We start from the raw sequence: 14140 nt of genomic DNA on the forward strand, positions 1-14140 counted from the left end.
CCACCTGTCACTGTCACTGCGTCCCACCCACCTGTCACTGCCACTGCGTCCCACCCACCTGTCACTGTCACTGTCACTGCGTCCCACCTGTCACTGTCACTGCGTCCCACCCACCTGTCACTGCCACTGCGTCCCACCCACCTGTCACTGTCACTGCGTCCCACCCACCTGTCACTGCCACTGCGTCCCACCCACCTGTCACTGTCACTCCGTCCCACCCACCCGTCACTGCCACTGCATCCCACCTGTCACTGTCACTGCGTCCCACCCACCTGTCACTGTCACTGCGTCCCACCTGTCACTGTCACTGTGTCCCACCCACCTCACTGTCTATATCACCGTTCTTTTTTTGGGGGGGTAGTAGTTTCTTCAATGTTGTGATTTTTACATTTGAAATCTTTCAGATAAAGGAAATTTACTTAAGATCACGAACATTTGTAGTCACTATAACAACACCACACAATAGCAGCTTCTTTCCAATATATACCCCTCCAACTTGTTTGTGCGTGCCAGTCCTAGGGCTTGAACTCAGGGTCTGGGCACTCTCCTTGAGCTTCTTTTGCTCAAGGCTAGCATTCTACCACTTGAGCCACAGCGCCACTCTCAGCCTTTTCTGTTTATGTGGTGCTGAGGAATTGAACCCAGGGCCTCATGCATGTGAGGCAAGCACTCTACCACTGAGCCACCTTCCCAGCCTGAGCCTCTATAACTCAAGACTAGCACTCTAGCACTTCCATCTTTTTTTACATCTATAGGACATGAGAGTCTCGTGGGCTTTCCTGCCCAAGCTGGCTTCAAACTGTTACACTCACTCAGGTCTCAGTCTTCCTGAGTAGCTAATGTTACAGGTGTGAGCCACTGACGCCCAGCCCAACTATTACTGTTTAAAAAGAAAAGGAAGAGAAGGATTGCTCTGTTGCCCCAGTGTAAGTGGATATATGCTTTCAATAAAAGTCAAATAACAAATAACTAACGGACACTGATCAAAGCATAAAGGCCACTGTCCAAGGACAGTTACCTCCATTCTAGCCACTTTTCTAGCTCAGAGACAGAGAGGACAGCTGGGGGGTCTCCTGACAGGACATGACCATAAAGAAATGCCATGTTAAACAACATGGTGACTTCAACTTCAGTTGTTTAATTCAGTGTCTTTATCCCTCAACCTGTTCCATCGGCTCCACCCGGAACACCTTGCACAGCTACCAAGTCACTGCCACCTCCACATGCACACCACCTCCCCCTCCCTGGACACCTCCCCCTCCCCCCACCCCCGCCACCCTGCTCTCCCACTTTGAAAGGAACCCAAGTGCCCAACACTCCAGCGGCCATGCCGGGGCTGGCTCTGGGTGCGCCTGCTCTGGGAGCAGCCTCATGACTGTCGCGTCCCCCTGACCCCATCAGGCACGTGCAGCCCAGAGCATTCATGGTGGTATAAAAGCACTTACTCAGCAAATCTCAGCATGCTGAGGCTGAGATATGGGCTCACACTTGGGCTCCCTGAAGTGTGAAAGAAGAAAGGCTGTGTAACCTTGGGCTAGAAACACCCACTAGCAATACTTGTCCTTCAGATGTGCTCTACTTCTCTAAACATGTTTTTTTTTTTTTTTTTTGCCAGTCCTGGGGCTTGAACTCAGTGGCTGGGCACTGTTTCTGAGCTTCTTTTGCTCAAGGCTAATACTCAACCACCTAAGTAAGCCACAGCACCACTTCCGGGTTCTTCTGTGTATGTAGTACTAAGGAATGGAAACCAAGGCTTCATGCATGCTAGGCAAACACTGTACCACTGAGCCATGTTTTTTTGTTTGTTTGTTTTTTGGGGAGGGGGGGGGATCCGGTCATGAGGCCTGAACTCTAGGCCTGGGCACTGTCCCTCAGCTCTTCAGCTCAAGGCTAGCACTCTACTACTTGAGTCACAGCGCCACTTCTGGCTTTTTTTTTTTCGCTTATGTGGTGCTGAGGAATCGAACCCAGGGCCTCAGGCATGCAAGGCAAGCACTCTATCACTGAGCCACCTTCCCAGCCCTGAGCCATGTGTTTACCGTCTTGCAACTGCCTCCAAATATTCTGAGATTATAGGTGTGCCCTATTATGTGCAGCTAACATTTGGTATTTTCTATACGTTTCTATAACAAACATACTGCCCTATCATGGACAGAGGAGAGGGACTTTAAATTCCAGGCCACCAGAAAAGAGCCCCGAAGGAGCCAAAGGTGCTGAGGTTTGCACAACCAAGACAGCAAGGCTTTGTCACAGGCTGGCTACTCTGGGTATACAGTGCCATATCCTCTGTGCTAAACCAGATCAAGAAGAGGGACCAGGTACCTTCAGCTCCAGTTAGGCCCTCACGCAGCACCTGTCAACTCGTAGGCTCTTCATGAACTATGTGTTGATTTAACTTAACCGAGGGCTTCTGTTGCTGCTGTTGCTGTCCTTTTAAAGGCATCCAGAGGCCAAGAACTAGTGGTTCATGCCCATAATCCTAGTTACTCAGGAGGCGGAGGATATAAGAGGATCTCAGTTCATAGCCAGCCTAGGCAGTAACCTCCATGAAACTCATCTCCAATTTACCACCAGGAAACGGGAAGTAGAGCTGTAGCTCAAACTGGTAGAGCACTCGCCTTGAGCAAAAGTGCTCAGGGACAGTGCCCAGGCAAAGTTCAAGCCCCACAACTGACTATTAATACTTCCAGCTGTCTAATACCAAGGTGAGCAGTACAGAAGAGAGAAAAATATGGCCAGACCTGCAGCTGAATTCACCACTCATGTACACAACCAAAGAAGGCTTAACAAGACCATGGTGAGTTCCACCAGAGAAGCCTGCTGAGGACATCCGCAGAGATCACAGCAGTGCCAAATGCAAGCTACAAGGAGTGGCATGGGAACACCACGGACAAGCAGCTGGACAACTGCAGGACCCACTGTTTCTTCTCAGAGGGCCCAGTGTTGAAGAGTTGGTGAGTAGTATGAGAAAAACTTTTAAATTAAAATGGGTCGCTTCCTTTCTGGCAATCTTATGGGAATTGTTTTTCTGAAAAGTCCCTGCTTGCCAGGTAGCTTGGCCCTTACTGATTAAAATTTTGTTATATCCTCTTCCTGTTAATTAAGCCATATCCTTTTGCAGACTGTAAGCCTGAGCCCATCTAATCTGAGCAGAGGGGCAGGACCTGCTGGGCTAGGGATAACAGGGGAGCAGCGTGTCTGCTCTGTGGGATTGCTTGGTGGATTTTGACTGATGGCGCACCCTTCTGCAGAACTAAGCTTTGCCTTATCAAGTTCCTTCTGAGTTGTCTTCCTTATTCCTTTGTGACACCCCAATTTCTCAAGATATATCTATGAGTAGTGAGCACAGCATAGTCACAGAGGCCTGGGAGTGTACAGCAAGGCAGAAGTGACACCTTTTCAACCCATCTCTCATCCAGAGATCAGGCCGGCACTTGTCTTTCACCAGGGTATGGTGAGGCTCTGAGGAGCCGCAGAATAGAAATAAGAGATCCCAAGCCTTCTAAACTAAAAACTAGGATATGTCAAGATTGAGAGGCCCAGCCGGGTGCCTGTGGCTCATGCCTGTCATCCTAGCTACTTGGGAGGCTGAGATCTGAAGATCACGGTTCAAAGCCAGCCCAGGCAGGAAAGTCTGTGAGACTCTTACCTCCAATAAACCACTGGAAAACCGGAAGTGGTACTGCGGCTCAAATGGTTGAGCGCTCTCCTTAAGCTGAACAACAGTGCCCAGGCCCAGATTTCAAGCCCCAGGACCGACAAAAACAAAAAAAGATCGAGAGGCCCACACTCAGCTTTGGTGACAGGCCTCAGACACATGCTGGACTACTGGACAGACCCTTCACGGTAGAGAATTCCCCAACAGACAGAACCACTTCTCTCCTGAGTCCCCCTTCCAGGGTTGAGGCAGCAAGCTTTTCACACCCCCAGCACAGGAGCATCTGTCATAGAGGGGTCTTGGGTACCTAACTGATCATACCTGAAAACACAGCACTTACAGATGCCTTAACTTGAAGGAGTCTGCAGACATTAAAAGTTGTTTTGTTGCCAGGTGCTAGTGGCTCACGCCTGTAATCCTGTCTACTCAGGAAGCTGAGATGTGAGGTTCACAGTTCAAAGCCAGCCCAGGGCAGGAAAGTCTAAGGAGACTCTTATCTCCAATTAACCAAATAGTATTGTAGCTCAAAGTGGCAGAGCACTAGCCTTGAGCAAAAAAGCTCAGAGGCAGTGCTCAGGCCCTGAGTTCAAACCCCACAACCAAGAAATAAAATAAAATAAATAAATAAATATTCTGATTGCAATAGGTACCAAGTGGTTCATACATGTAATCCTGGCTACTCAGGAGACTAAGATCCAGAAAATCATCGTTCAAGATCAGCCCAGCCAGGTGCCGGTGGCTCACACCTGTAATCCTAGCTACTCAGGAGGCTAAGATCTGAGGATCTCGGTTCAAAGCCAGCCCAGGCAGGAAAGTCCATGAGACTCTTACCTCCAATAACCACTAGAAAACCAGAAGTGGCACTATGGCTCAAGCAGTAGAGTGCTCATCTTGAGCTGAAGAGCTGACGGACAGTGCCCAGGCCCGGAATTCAGCCCCCACAAGCAACAACAACAAATATCAGCCCAGGAAGAAAGTCCAAGAAACAAAAAACAAAACCAGCCAGCAAAAATATGAGTAGAAGGCATGGCTCAAGTGCTAGAGTGGCAGCTGAACAAGCAAGCTGAGCAAGTACAAAGCATTGAGTTCAAATCCTAATACCAGGGGCTGGGAAGGTAGCTCAGTGGTAGAGCGCTTGCCTTGCATGCCTGAGGCCCTGGGTTTGATTCCTCAGCACCACATAAGCAAAAAGAAAAAAGCCGGAAGTGGCGCTGTGGCTCAAGTGGTAGAGCACTAGCCTTGAGCTGAAGAGCTGAGGGACAGTGCCCAGGCCCAGAGTTCAGGCCCCAAGACCGGACCCAAAAAAAGAAAAAGAAAAAAGCAGGAAGTGGCACTGTGGCTCAAGTGGTAGAGCGCTAACCTTGAACTGAAGAGCTGAGGGACAGTGCCCAGGCCCAGAGTTCAAGCCCCACGACCAGACCCAAATCCTAATACCAAAGCCAAGAGATAATGGCTCATACCTTATCATCCTAGCTACTCAAGAGGCTGAGATATGAAAATTATGGTTCAAAGCTAGCACAGACAAATCCAAGAGACTTTTTATTTTGTCAGCTGTGGGGCTTGAACTTAGGCCAGGGCACTATCCCTGAGCTTTTTCACTCAAAGCTAGTGCTCTACCACTTTGAGCCAGAGCGCCACTTCCAGTTTTCAGGTGGTTAATTGGAGATAAGAGTGTCACAGACTTTCCTGCCTAGGCTGGCTTTAAACCATGATCCTCAGATCTCAGGCTCTTGAGTAGCTAGGATTATAGGTATAAGCAACAGGGGCCCAGGCCCAGAGACTCTTATCTCCAATTAACAAGCCACAAGCCAGAACTCCAGACATGGATCAAAAGGTACAATGGTATCTGAGCAGTAAAGCTCAGTTAGAGTACAAAACCTAAAGTTCACGACTAATACCAGCACCCCCCAAAAAAGTCCCCTTCTCAGTGTCCCTGGAATTCATCTGGCTTGTCAGAGTTGGGCAGAGCTGATCATGAGGGTCCAACAGCAGAGTATATATGTGGCTCAAGACCTCTACCTTCCTATACAGCTATGCATTCCCCCTACAACACACTTTTGCCAGTCTAGGTGGCACTGTGGAGCCCAAGAGGCCTTGGAATCCCCATCCTTTGCATCATAAATGAGGAAAACAATTGATTATGAGAACCATTAAGAAATACTTTTACAAGCCACACCTGTCACCCTAGCTACTCAAGAGGATGATATCTGAGGATCGCAGTTCAAAGCCAGCGGGGCCGTGAAACTTTTTTTTTTTTTTTTGGTCGGTCCTGGGGCTTGAACTCTGGGCCTGGGCGCTGTCCCTCAGCTCTTCAGCTCAAGTGAGTGCTCTACCACTTGAGCCACAGCACCACTTCCTGTTTTCTGAGTGGTTGATTGGAGATGTCTCATGGACTTTCCTGCCCCGGCTGGCTTTGAAACGAGAGCCTCAGATTTCAGCCTCCTGAGTAGCTAGGATTACAGGCATGAGCCACCAGCGCCCACCCGTGAAACTCTTATCTCCAATTAACCACCAGAAAACCAGAAGTGGCACTGTGGCTCAAGTGGTAGAGCTTTCACCTTGAGCTGAAGAGCTGAGGGACAGCACTCAGGCCCAGAATTGAAGCCCCATCACCAACAATAAAAAAAAAAAAGAAAGAAAGAAAGAAATATTCTTATAGACCCCCATGTGTTCTGACAGTAGAGATTTGCTGCTCCCAGCAGAGGCAGGAGCCCTGAGGAGTCATGAGCACAGAGTACCTAATATGGGGACTCCCTAGAGTGTGAGTGTAGTGACTCTTAGAGGGCCCAGAGTCTGGGGTCAACCATCCAACCACAGAAGAAGGATCCAGGGTACATGCAGTTTGGGGAAGCCCTTCTTTGCTTACATACACATACACACACGTACACACACGTACACACACGTACACACACACACACACACACACACACACACACACACACACACACAGGTTTGCCCAGCTTCTTATTCAGTGGCACAGACCTCTCCAGACTACCCACCACCTTGCATTCAACTATGCTGGGCTGTGGTCCTCAGATTCCTACCCCCTCCATTAGCAAACATTGTGTTTGGAAAGGCCTCAGATACCAAGGCACAGGTGGGGTGATTTCTGCAGGCAGGACCTTCCTCCTACAGATGCTGAGCACCTATCCTGATTGAGGTCTCAAGTTACATATTGAAGCTAGCTCTATTAAGTATCCAGCTTATATCTCAATAAGCAAGAACACGTAGGAATATAGATAGTGACCTTAAAGCTTAGAATGCAGCCAGCCAATGCTGCTGGGGGAAGTGAGCTGAGCAAAGAGTACTGGGCACTCGCCTGAGAATAGGAAACTAACAAGTCACCAGTTTCATGATCCTATGAGGAGGGCACTTGGGACACAGAGGGAAGGTACGGAACAGATATCTCCCAGGCACAACTTGAATTGCCCCCATGGGCTAAGAACCCATGGCCACAGGCCTTCCCAGGGCCCTGATGGTTGGTTGCTAAGGCTCCCTCTCTGGGGCTAAGAGTCCTTAAGCTTCTTCTGCCAATACCCCTGAGCCAGATTACCTGATGTGCAAATTTCTGGTACACACTGTGCAGAACCAACTAGGGCCCTGCTCTTCCCTGCATAGGTGGTGGCAGGATTCCTGATACCTGGGGCCTGGCACTAGTTCTGCTGGAGAAGGAGTACGCTGTGCGTGTGCGTATGGATGAGTCTGTGTATGTGCATGGTAGGAGGAGCTTACTCCACATCTATTCCACACCACCTGCTCTTACACTCAAGAAGTATGGTGAGAGCAACATGCTGTCACCAGACCAAGAGGCACACCTAGGACAGGACCTTCCTGTGGGAAGCCTTATATGTCTGCTACCAAGATAACTTATTCAGTTTATTTTTGCAATTATGTGTTTGCACACACATGCATATCTACGCACGCGCACGTGCCAGACCTGCGACTTGAATTCAGGGCCTAGGCACTGTCCCTGAGTTTCTTTTCCCAAGGCTAATGTTCTACCACTTAAGCCACAGCTTCTTGGTGGTTAATCTGAAATAAGGCGGGGGGGTGGGGGGGGGGGGGGAGATGGTAAATGATGGGAAGGGGAAACAAAGGAGAAGGCAACAATGCTTGATAAGAAACGTACTCATTGCCTTGCTCATGTAATTGTGACCCCTCTGTACAGTATTTTCACAATTAAGAAAGAAAGGAAGAAAGGAAGAAAGGAACAAAGGAAGGAAGGAAGGAAGGAAGGAAGGAAGGGTCTCACACTTTCCTGTCTGGGCTGGCTTCAAATCACAATCCTCAGATCTCAGCCTTTTGGGTTCCTAGGATTATAGGCATGAACCACTGGCACCAGCTAAGATAACTTGTTTTTGTTTTCCAGTCCTGAGGCTTGAACTCGGGGCCTGGGCACTGTTCTCGAGCTTCTTTTGCTCAAGGCTAGTGGCTATAACAACTTTGAGCCTTGAGCCATAGCTCTACTTCCATTTCTTGTGGGGGGTTTTGTTGTTGTTTGTTTTTCTAGTGGTTAACTGGAGATAAAAGAGTTGCATAGACTTGCCTGTCCAGACTGGCTCTGAACCACAATCCTCAGATCTAAGCCTTCCGAGTAGCTAGGATTACAAGCATGAGCCACCAGTGCCTGGCTTTACTTTTTGCTTGGCATGGGAGTATGGAATATGGTTTATTCAGACTAGTCATGATAAGAAGCATTAAACTAGCTATGTGATTCTTCAGAAGTGGACAAGATGCCTCTTTCAACCTTGTCAGTGCTTCCACAGGGCAACAGGCAATAAAGATTTTCCCAAACCAATGTAAACTAGTACAACCACTCTGGACAAGTCTGGAGGTTCCTCAGAAAACTACACATAGAACTTTCCGGGGCTGAGAAGGTGGCTCATGGGTAGAGTGCTTGCCTTGCATGCATGAGGCCCTGAGCTCGATTCCTCAGCACCACATAAGCAGAAAAAAAAAGCTGGGAGTGGTACTGTGTCTCAAGTGGTAGAGTGCTAACCTTGAGCTGACGAGCTGAAGGATAGCGCCCAGGCCAAGTTCAGGCCCCACAACTGACAAAAAAGAGAACTTTCCCATGACCCAGCCACTCTTAGACATGTACCCAGAACATCATAAGTCAAGATACAGTGAAGAGGCTTGCATATCCATGTTCATTGCTGCAATATTCACAATAGCCTAAATGCCCTACAACAGTTGAGTGGATTAAAACAAAAGTGGTTCCTACACATGATGGAATTTTACTCATCCATAAGAACAACATGATGTCATTACAGGAAAAAGGATGGACCTAGAACAAGTCATGCTAAGCGAGGAAAGCCAAGCCCAGAGACAAATGGCACATGTTTTATCTCCTATGAAGAAGCTGGATCTAAAATACAACCGGACATGATAACCTATACAGGACTCTAGCATTCACAAAGTCAGACCGAAGGAGGATACTTTAAGGGAGGAATCCAAAGGTGTAAGTCCTCTGAATACTTAAAATACTATTATTGAAACAAATTCAAGGAAATGAAGATATAAGTATTTTTGTTGCTGTTTTTGTTTGTCTTTTTAGGCAGGGGAGGGGGGACACAGAAATGGAGGAAGGGTAAACAAATGTGGTTATGGTATTCATGTGCAGTACATGGAAAATGAACTATGAAACTTGTGGGCAGAGACCACAGGTGGAAACTGGGGAAACATGAAGGAAGGGGTGACTCTGTCCAAAAAAAGTTGTATTCAGATGGCTCACACATGTAATCCTAGCTACTCAGGAGGCTGAGATCTGAGGATTATGGTTCAAAGCCAGTCTGGGAAGAAATGTCCAGGAGACTCTTATCTCCAATAAACCACCAGAAAACCAGAAGTGGAGCTGTGGCTCAAAGTGATAGAGTACTAGCCTTTAGCAAAGAGAGCTTAGGAACAGCCCAGGCCCAGAGTTTAAGTCCTAAGACTGACCGAAAAAGAGTTGTACTCATTAGCTGACTTATACAACACCTTAATAATAACAATAAAAATATCTTTTGGGGGCTGGGAATGTGGGCTCATGGTAGAGAGCTTGCCTAGCATGCGTGAAGCCCTGGGTTGGATTTCTCAGTACCACATAAACAGAAAAGGCCTGAAGTGGCCTGTGGCTCAAGTGGTAAGAATACTAACCTTGTGCAAAGCTCAGGGGCAGTGACCAGGCCCTGAGTTCAAGCCCCAGGACAGGCAAAAAATATTTTTTTTTTGAAAAATCTTCCCAAACCTTAATATAAAACAAAACAAAAACAAAAACAAAATCCCTTGGAGCTGGACGCTGGTGGTCACTCCTATAATCCTAGCTACTCAGGAGGCTGAGATCTGAGGATCATGGTTCAGAGCCAGCCCGGTCAGAGAGTCCATGAGACTCTTATCTCCAATAAGCCACCAGAAAACCAGAAGTGGTTCTGTGGCTCAAGTGGTAAAGCGCTAGCCTTGAGCTGAAGAGCTCAGGGACAGTGCCCAGATTTAGAGTTCAAGCCCCATGACCAACAACAACCAAAAAAAAAAAAAAAAAACCTTCGACTGGGCATAAGTGGCTCACCCCTATAATCCTAGCTACTTAGGAGGTTAACATCTGAGGATTAAGACTGAAAGCCAACCCAAGCAGACAAATCCATTCTAATCTCCAATTAATGAGCAAAAAGTCAGAAGTGGAGGTGTAGCTCAAGCAGTAAAATGTGAGGGTATAAAAAAGAGTGAGGGGGGGAGGAGGGCTGGGGGGGCGGGGAGGGGAAACAAAGGAGGAGGCTACAATGCTTGATAAGAAATGTACTCATAGCCAGGCGCTGGTGGCTCACGCCTGTAATCCTAGCTACTCGTGAGGCTGAGATCTGAGGATCGCGGTTCAAAGCCAGCCCGGGCAGGAGAGACCGTGAGACTCCGATCTCCAATAAACCACCAGAAAACCAGAAGTGGCGCTGTAGCTCAAGTGGTAGAGCGCTCGCCTTGAGCTGAAGAGCTGAGGGACAGCGCCCAGGCCCAGAGTTCAAGCCCCACAGCCGACCAAAAAAAAAAAAAAAAAAGAAATGTACTCATTATCTTGCCTATGTAATTGTAACCCCTCTGTACAGTATTTTCACAATAAAAAAAAGAATTAAAAAAAAAAAAGAGTGAGAGGGCTGGGAAGGTCCCCAGGAATGGCACGAGCGCACATGCACATGCACACACACACGCACACACACTATAGCATACATATGCATATGGCACACACACACATATATATATATATCTAGATAGATAGATAGATATAGACTAAAGTATGGTATACACAGGAGAGGATTCCAAGAGTGTACAATTAACTTACAATTAACAAACAAATACCAGGAATCTAAAACATGCTTTTAGAGGGTACAGGGAGCGTGTGAAGGGGAAAAGGGGTCAGATGAATGAAGAGAGGAGAGTAGGTGAACAGTGTTAATATTCAATGTATATGTATTACTTGAGCTGGATGGAGTTGAGACAGATGGGGGAGAATAATTTAAAAAGTGACATTGAGGGGCTTGGGAAGGTGGCCCAGTGATAGAGCACTTGCCTTACATGCATGAGGCCCTGGGTTCGATTCCTCAGCACACCACAAAAAGAAGCAAAAAGAAAAAAGCCAGAAGTGGCGCTGTGGCTCAAGTGGTATAGTGCTAGCCTTGAGCTGAAGAGCTGAGGGACAGCGCCCAAGCCCAGAGTTCAGGCCCCACGACTGGACCAAAAAAAAAAAAAAGTGACATTGATTAAGATGCATTGTACTTATAAGAAGCTGCCATGGTAAATTGAAACCCCTTTGTACTTAAAGATAATTTTAGAAAAGAAGAAAAAAAAAGCCTCAGCAAGGCTGAATGCAGTAGTTTATTCCTGTAATTCCAGCTATTTGGGAGAATCACAGTTCCATGCCAGTACAGCCAAAAAGTGAGGCCCTTTCCCCATCCCAGTCAATAAGCCAGGCATGGTGTGCCTATGATCCCAGCTATGAGGGAGGAGTGGATCCAAAGCTCACAGTCTGAGTCCAACCCTAGGCAAAAACTCTACCCTCCTGAAAAAAGACTAAAACAAAAAACATCAACAAAAAGGAGTGTGTTCCCCTGGACACTGGTTGCTCACACCTGAAATTCCAGCTGCTCAGAAGCTGAGATCTGAGAATCGTGGTTCAAAGCTAGCTCAGACAAGGAAGCCTGTGAGACTCTTATCTCCAATTAACCACCAGAAAACTGGAAGTGGTGCTGTGGTTCAAGAGGTAGAGTGCTCACCTTGAGCTGAAGAGCTGAGGGACAGTGCCCACGCCCAGAGTTCAAGCCCCACAACCAAAAAAAAAAAGGGTGGGGGGGAAGCGTGTTAAAAGGGGAGTCCATCTGTCTAGCAATCACAAGGACAAGTTCAAACCCCAGTAGGGGGGTGGGAAACCTCAGCAAAAGGAACTTCCTCAAGTTTACGGATGAAATAAATGCAGGCTCCAAGAACCTATTTCCAACATCCCACTGACTAAAAGAGATTGAATGCTTCTAAGATTCAGAACAAAGGGGTGGGAAGGTGGCTCAGTGGTAGAGCGCTTGCCTTACATGCATGAGGCCCTGGGTTCAGTTCCTCAGCACCACATGAGCAAAAAGGAAAAAGCTGGAAGTGGCGCTGTGGCTCAAGTGGTAGAGCGGTAGCCTTGAGCTGAAGAGCTGAGGGACAGCGCCCAGGCCCAGAGTTCAGGCCCCACGACCGAATTCCCCCCCCTCCCCCAAAAAAAGTCCCATTTGGGGCAAAAGAGACAAAGGGGGGCAAAAAAGTCTCTATAGACACAGATTTCTATGTAAATAAACCCCAGGCAGTCCATAAGAAATTCCTAGGACTAGCAAGTAGATCTAGCAAGTTTACCGGTGGCATGCTATCACATATAAATCAATGGAAACGGGCTGGAGATGCAGTCAGTTGCAAAGCACTTGCCTAGCATGTGAAGGCCCAGGGTTCCATCCCAAGGACTAAAAAAAAGAAAACACGAACTTAACTCTAAAAGTAAAGGGGAAAACTACTACTTTGATAGGGAAGAATAAAGTTGAAGGGCTCATACTATCTGAATTCAAAACAACATAAAGCCAGGCACAAGTAGCTCACACTGTATGTAATCCCAGCTACCCAGGAAGGTGAGATATAAGGCTGAGATCACAATTTGAAGGCAGCCTGGACAGGAAAAGTCTGTGAGGCTCTTCAAAAAGCCAGAAGTGGAGGTGTGGCCCAAGCCTTAGAGTGACTAGCCTCGAGGGGAAAATCTAAGGAACAGCACCCAGGCCTCCTGAGTTCAAGCCTCAGAACCAACACCAAAAATAAAAGGGCAACATAAATGTAAACAGGGAAATACAGTGGTGACCGTGAAAGTCTCAGCAGCAGCCCCAGACAGGTGTGGCCTAGGACCCCGGTCAAAGCAAAGGCTGCAGACAGCAGGCTGTCCCCACGCGAGAGAAAAACTCCACTGCAGCGAGGCTCCAGGAGGGCAGCACACCAGGGCAAAAAGCTCGGGCCAGAGCGAAGCCGAGAAGCCGCCGGCGGCCGCCGCTCCTGTGGCCCTGGCGGCCCTCGCGCGCGCCGCGGCCGGTGGTGGGGCCCGGCCTGGGTTCGAGGCTCGGAGCCCGGACAGACGAGTTTACCTGGAAACGGGACGCACATTTCAAGGAAGACAAAGCATCACAGCGCCTGAGCCCCGGGTGGACCCCCGCACCCCGCGGGGAAACAAAGGCAGAGGAACGTAAAGCGGGAGACAGGCGCGGGGGCCGCGCGGGGCTCGACCGCGAAGCCAGACGCGGGGGAGCCGCCACGAGCGGACGGCGCCCCGACGCGCCACCTCCGGTGCCGGCGAGCGGAGCCCCGCGGGGCCGTGGGTCCCCGGACAGAGCCACGCAGCGGTCCGAGTGCCCGGAGGAAGGCCGCGGCGGCGGCCCCGGAGCGAGCCTGCCCGACGCCGGTCCCCGGGACGCCGGCCCCTCGCGGGGGGCGGGCTGCGTCGTCGCGCGGCGCGCCCCCGGCCCGGCTGCGCGCGCTGTGCCGCGGCTCCCCGCCGGCCCCGGCCCCCGCGCCGCGGGACGCACCGTCCAGAGACACGAACTGGCCCACGGCCGACGAGCCGCCGCCGCTGTTCTCCACGAACTGCACCTCCGACACGATGATGTTGTCCTCGAGCACCGAGCCGCACCCGGTGCACACGGCGTCGCCGCGCGCCGCGTCCAGCTCGATGTCGGTGCCGCCGCAGCCGCGGCACACGCGGCCCGTCATGGTGCGGCCGCGGGGCGCGCCCGGCCCGCCCGGCTGCCCCGCGCTCGGCCCGCGGCCCTCAGCGCGCCAGGTCCGCCGGGCCGCGTCCGGCCGCGCCGCACTCTCGCGAGGCCTCCCGCTCCGCGCCTGCCGTTCCGCAGCGGCAGATTCGCCGCGCGCGCCCAGGCCGCGCCGCCCGCAACCGCTGCCCCTGAGGGATAAGGAAAACCACTGGGGCCGCGGAGGACGCGAGGACTCGAA

The 14140-nt window shown here is 49.9% G+C and overlaps 1 protein-coding gene across 3 annotated transcripts in view; it reads right to left on the reverse strand.

Annotated features, from left to right (window-relative positions):
• The window catches only part of Brf1 (BRF1 RNA polymerase III transcription initiation factor subunit), a 72184-nt gene extending 58256 nt beyond the window's left edge, over positions 1-13928 (reverse strand). For all 3 annotated transcript variants that reach the window (XM_042669143.1, XM_042669141.1, XM_042669140.1), the window contains exon 1: positions 13717-13928. In XM_042669143.1, coding sequence (XP_042525077.1) covers positions 13717-13900 — 184 coding nt within the window. In that variant the 5' untranslated portion in view covers positions 13901-13928. The remainder of the gene's footprint in view (positions 1-13716) is intronic.
• Positions 13929-14140: the final 212 nt, after the last annotated feature.

The sequence above is a fragment of the Dipodomys spectabilis genome, unplaced genomic scaffold (assembly GCF_019054845.1).
Source record: "Dipodomys spectabilis isolate Male_0828 unplaced genomic scaffold, ASM1905484v1 ptg000486l, whole genome shotgun sequence".
Taxonomy (NCBI): Eukaryota; Metazoa; Chordata; class Mammalia; order Rodentia; family Heteromyidae; genus Dipodomys; species Dipodomys spectabilis.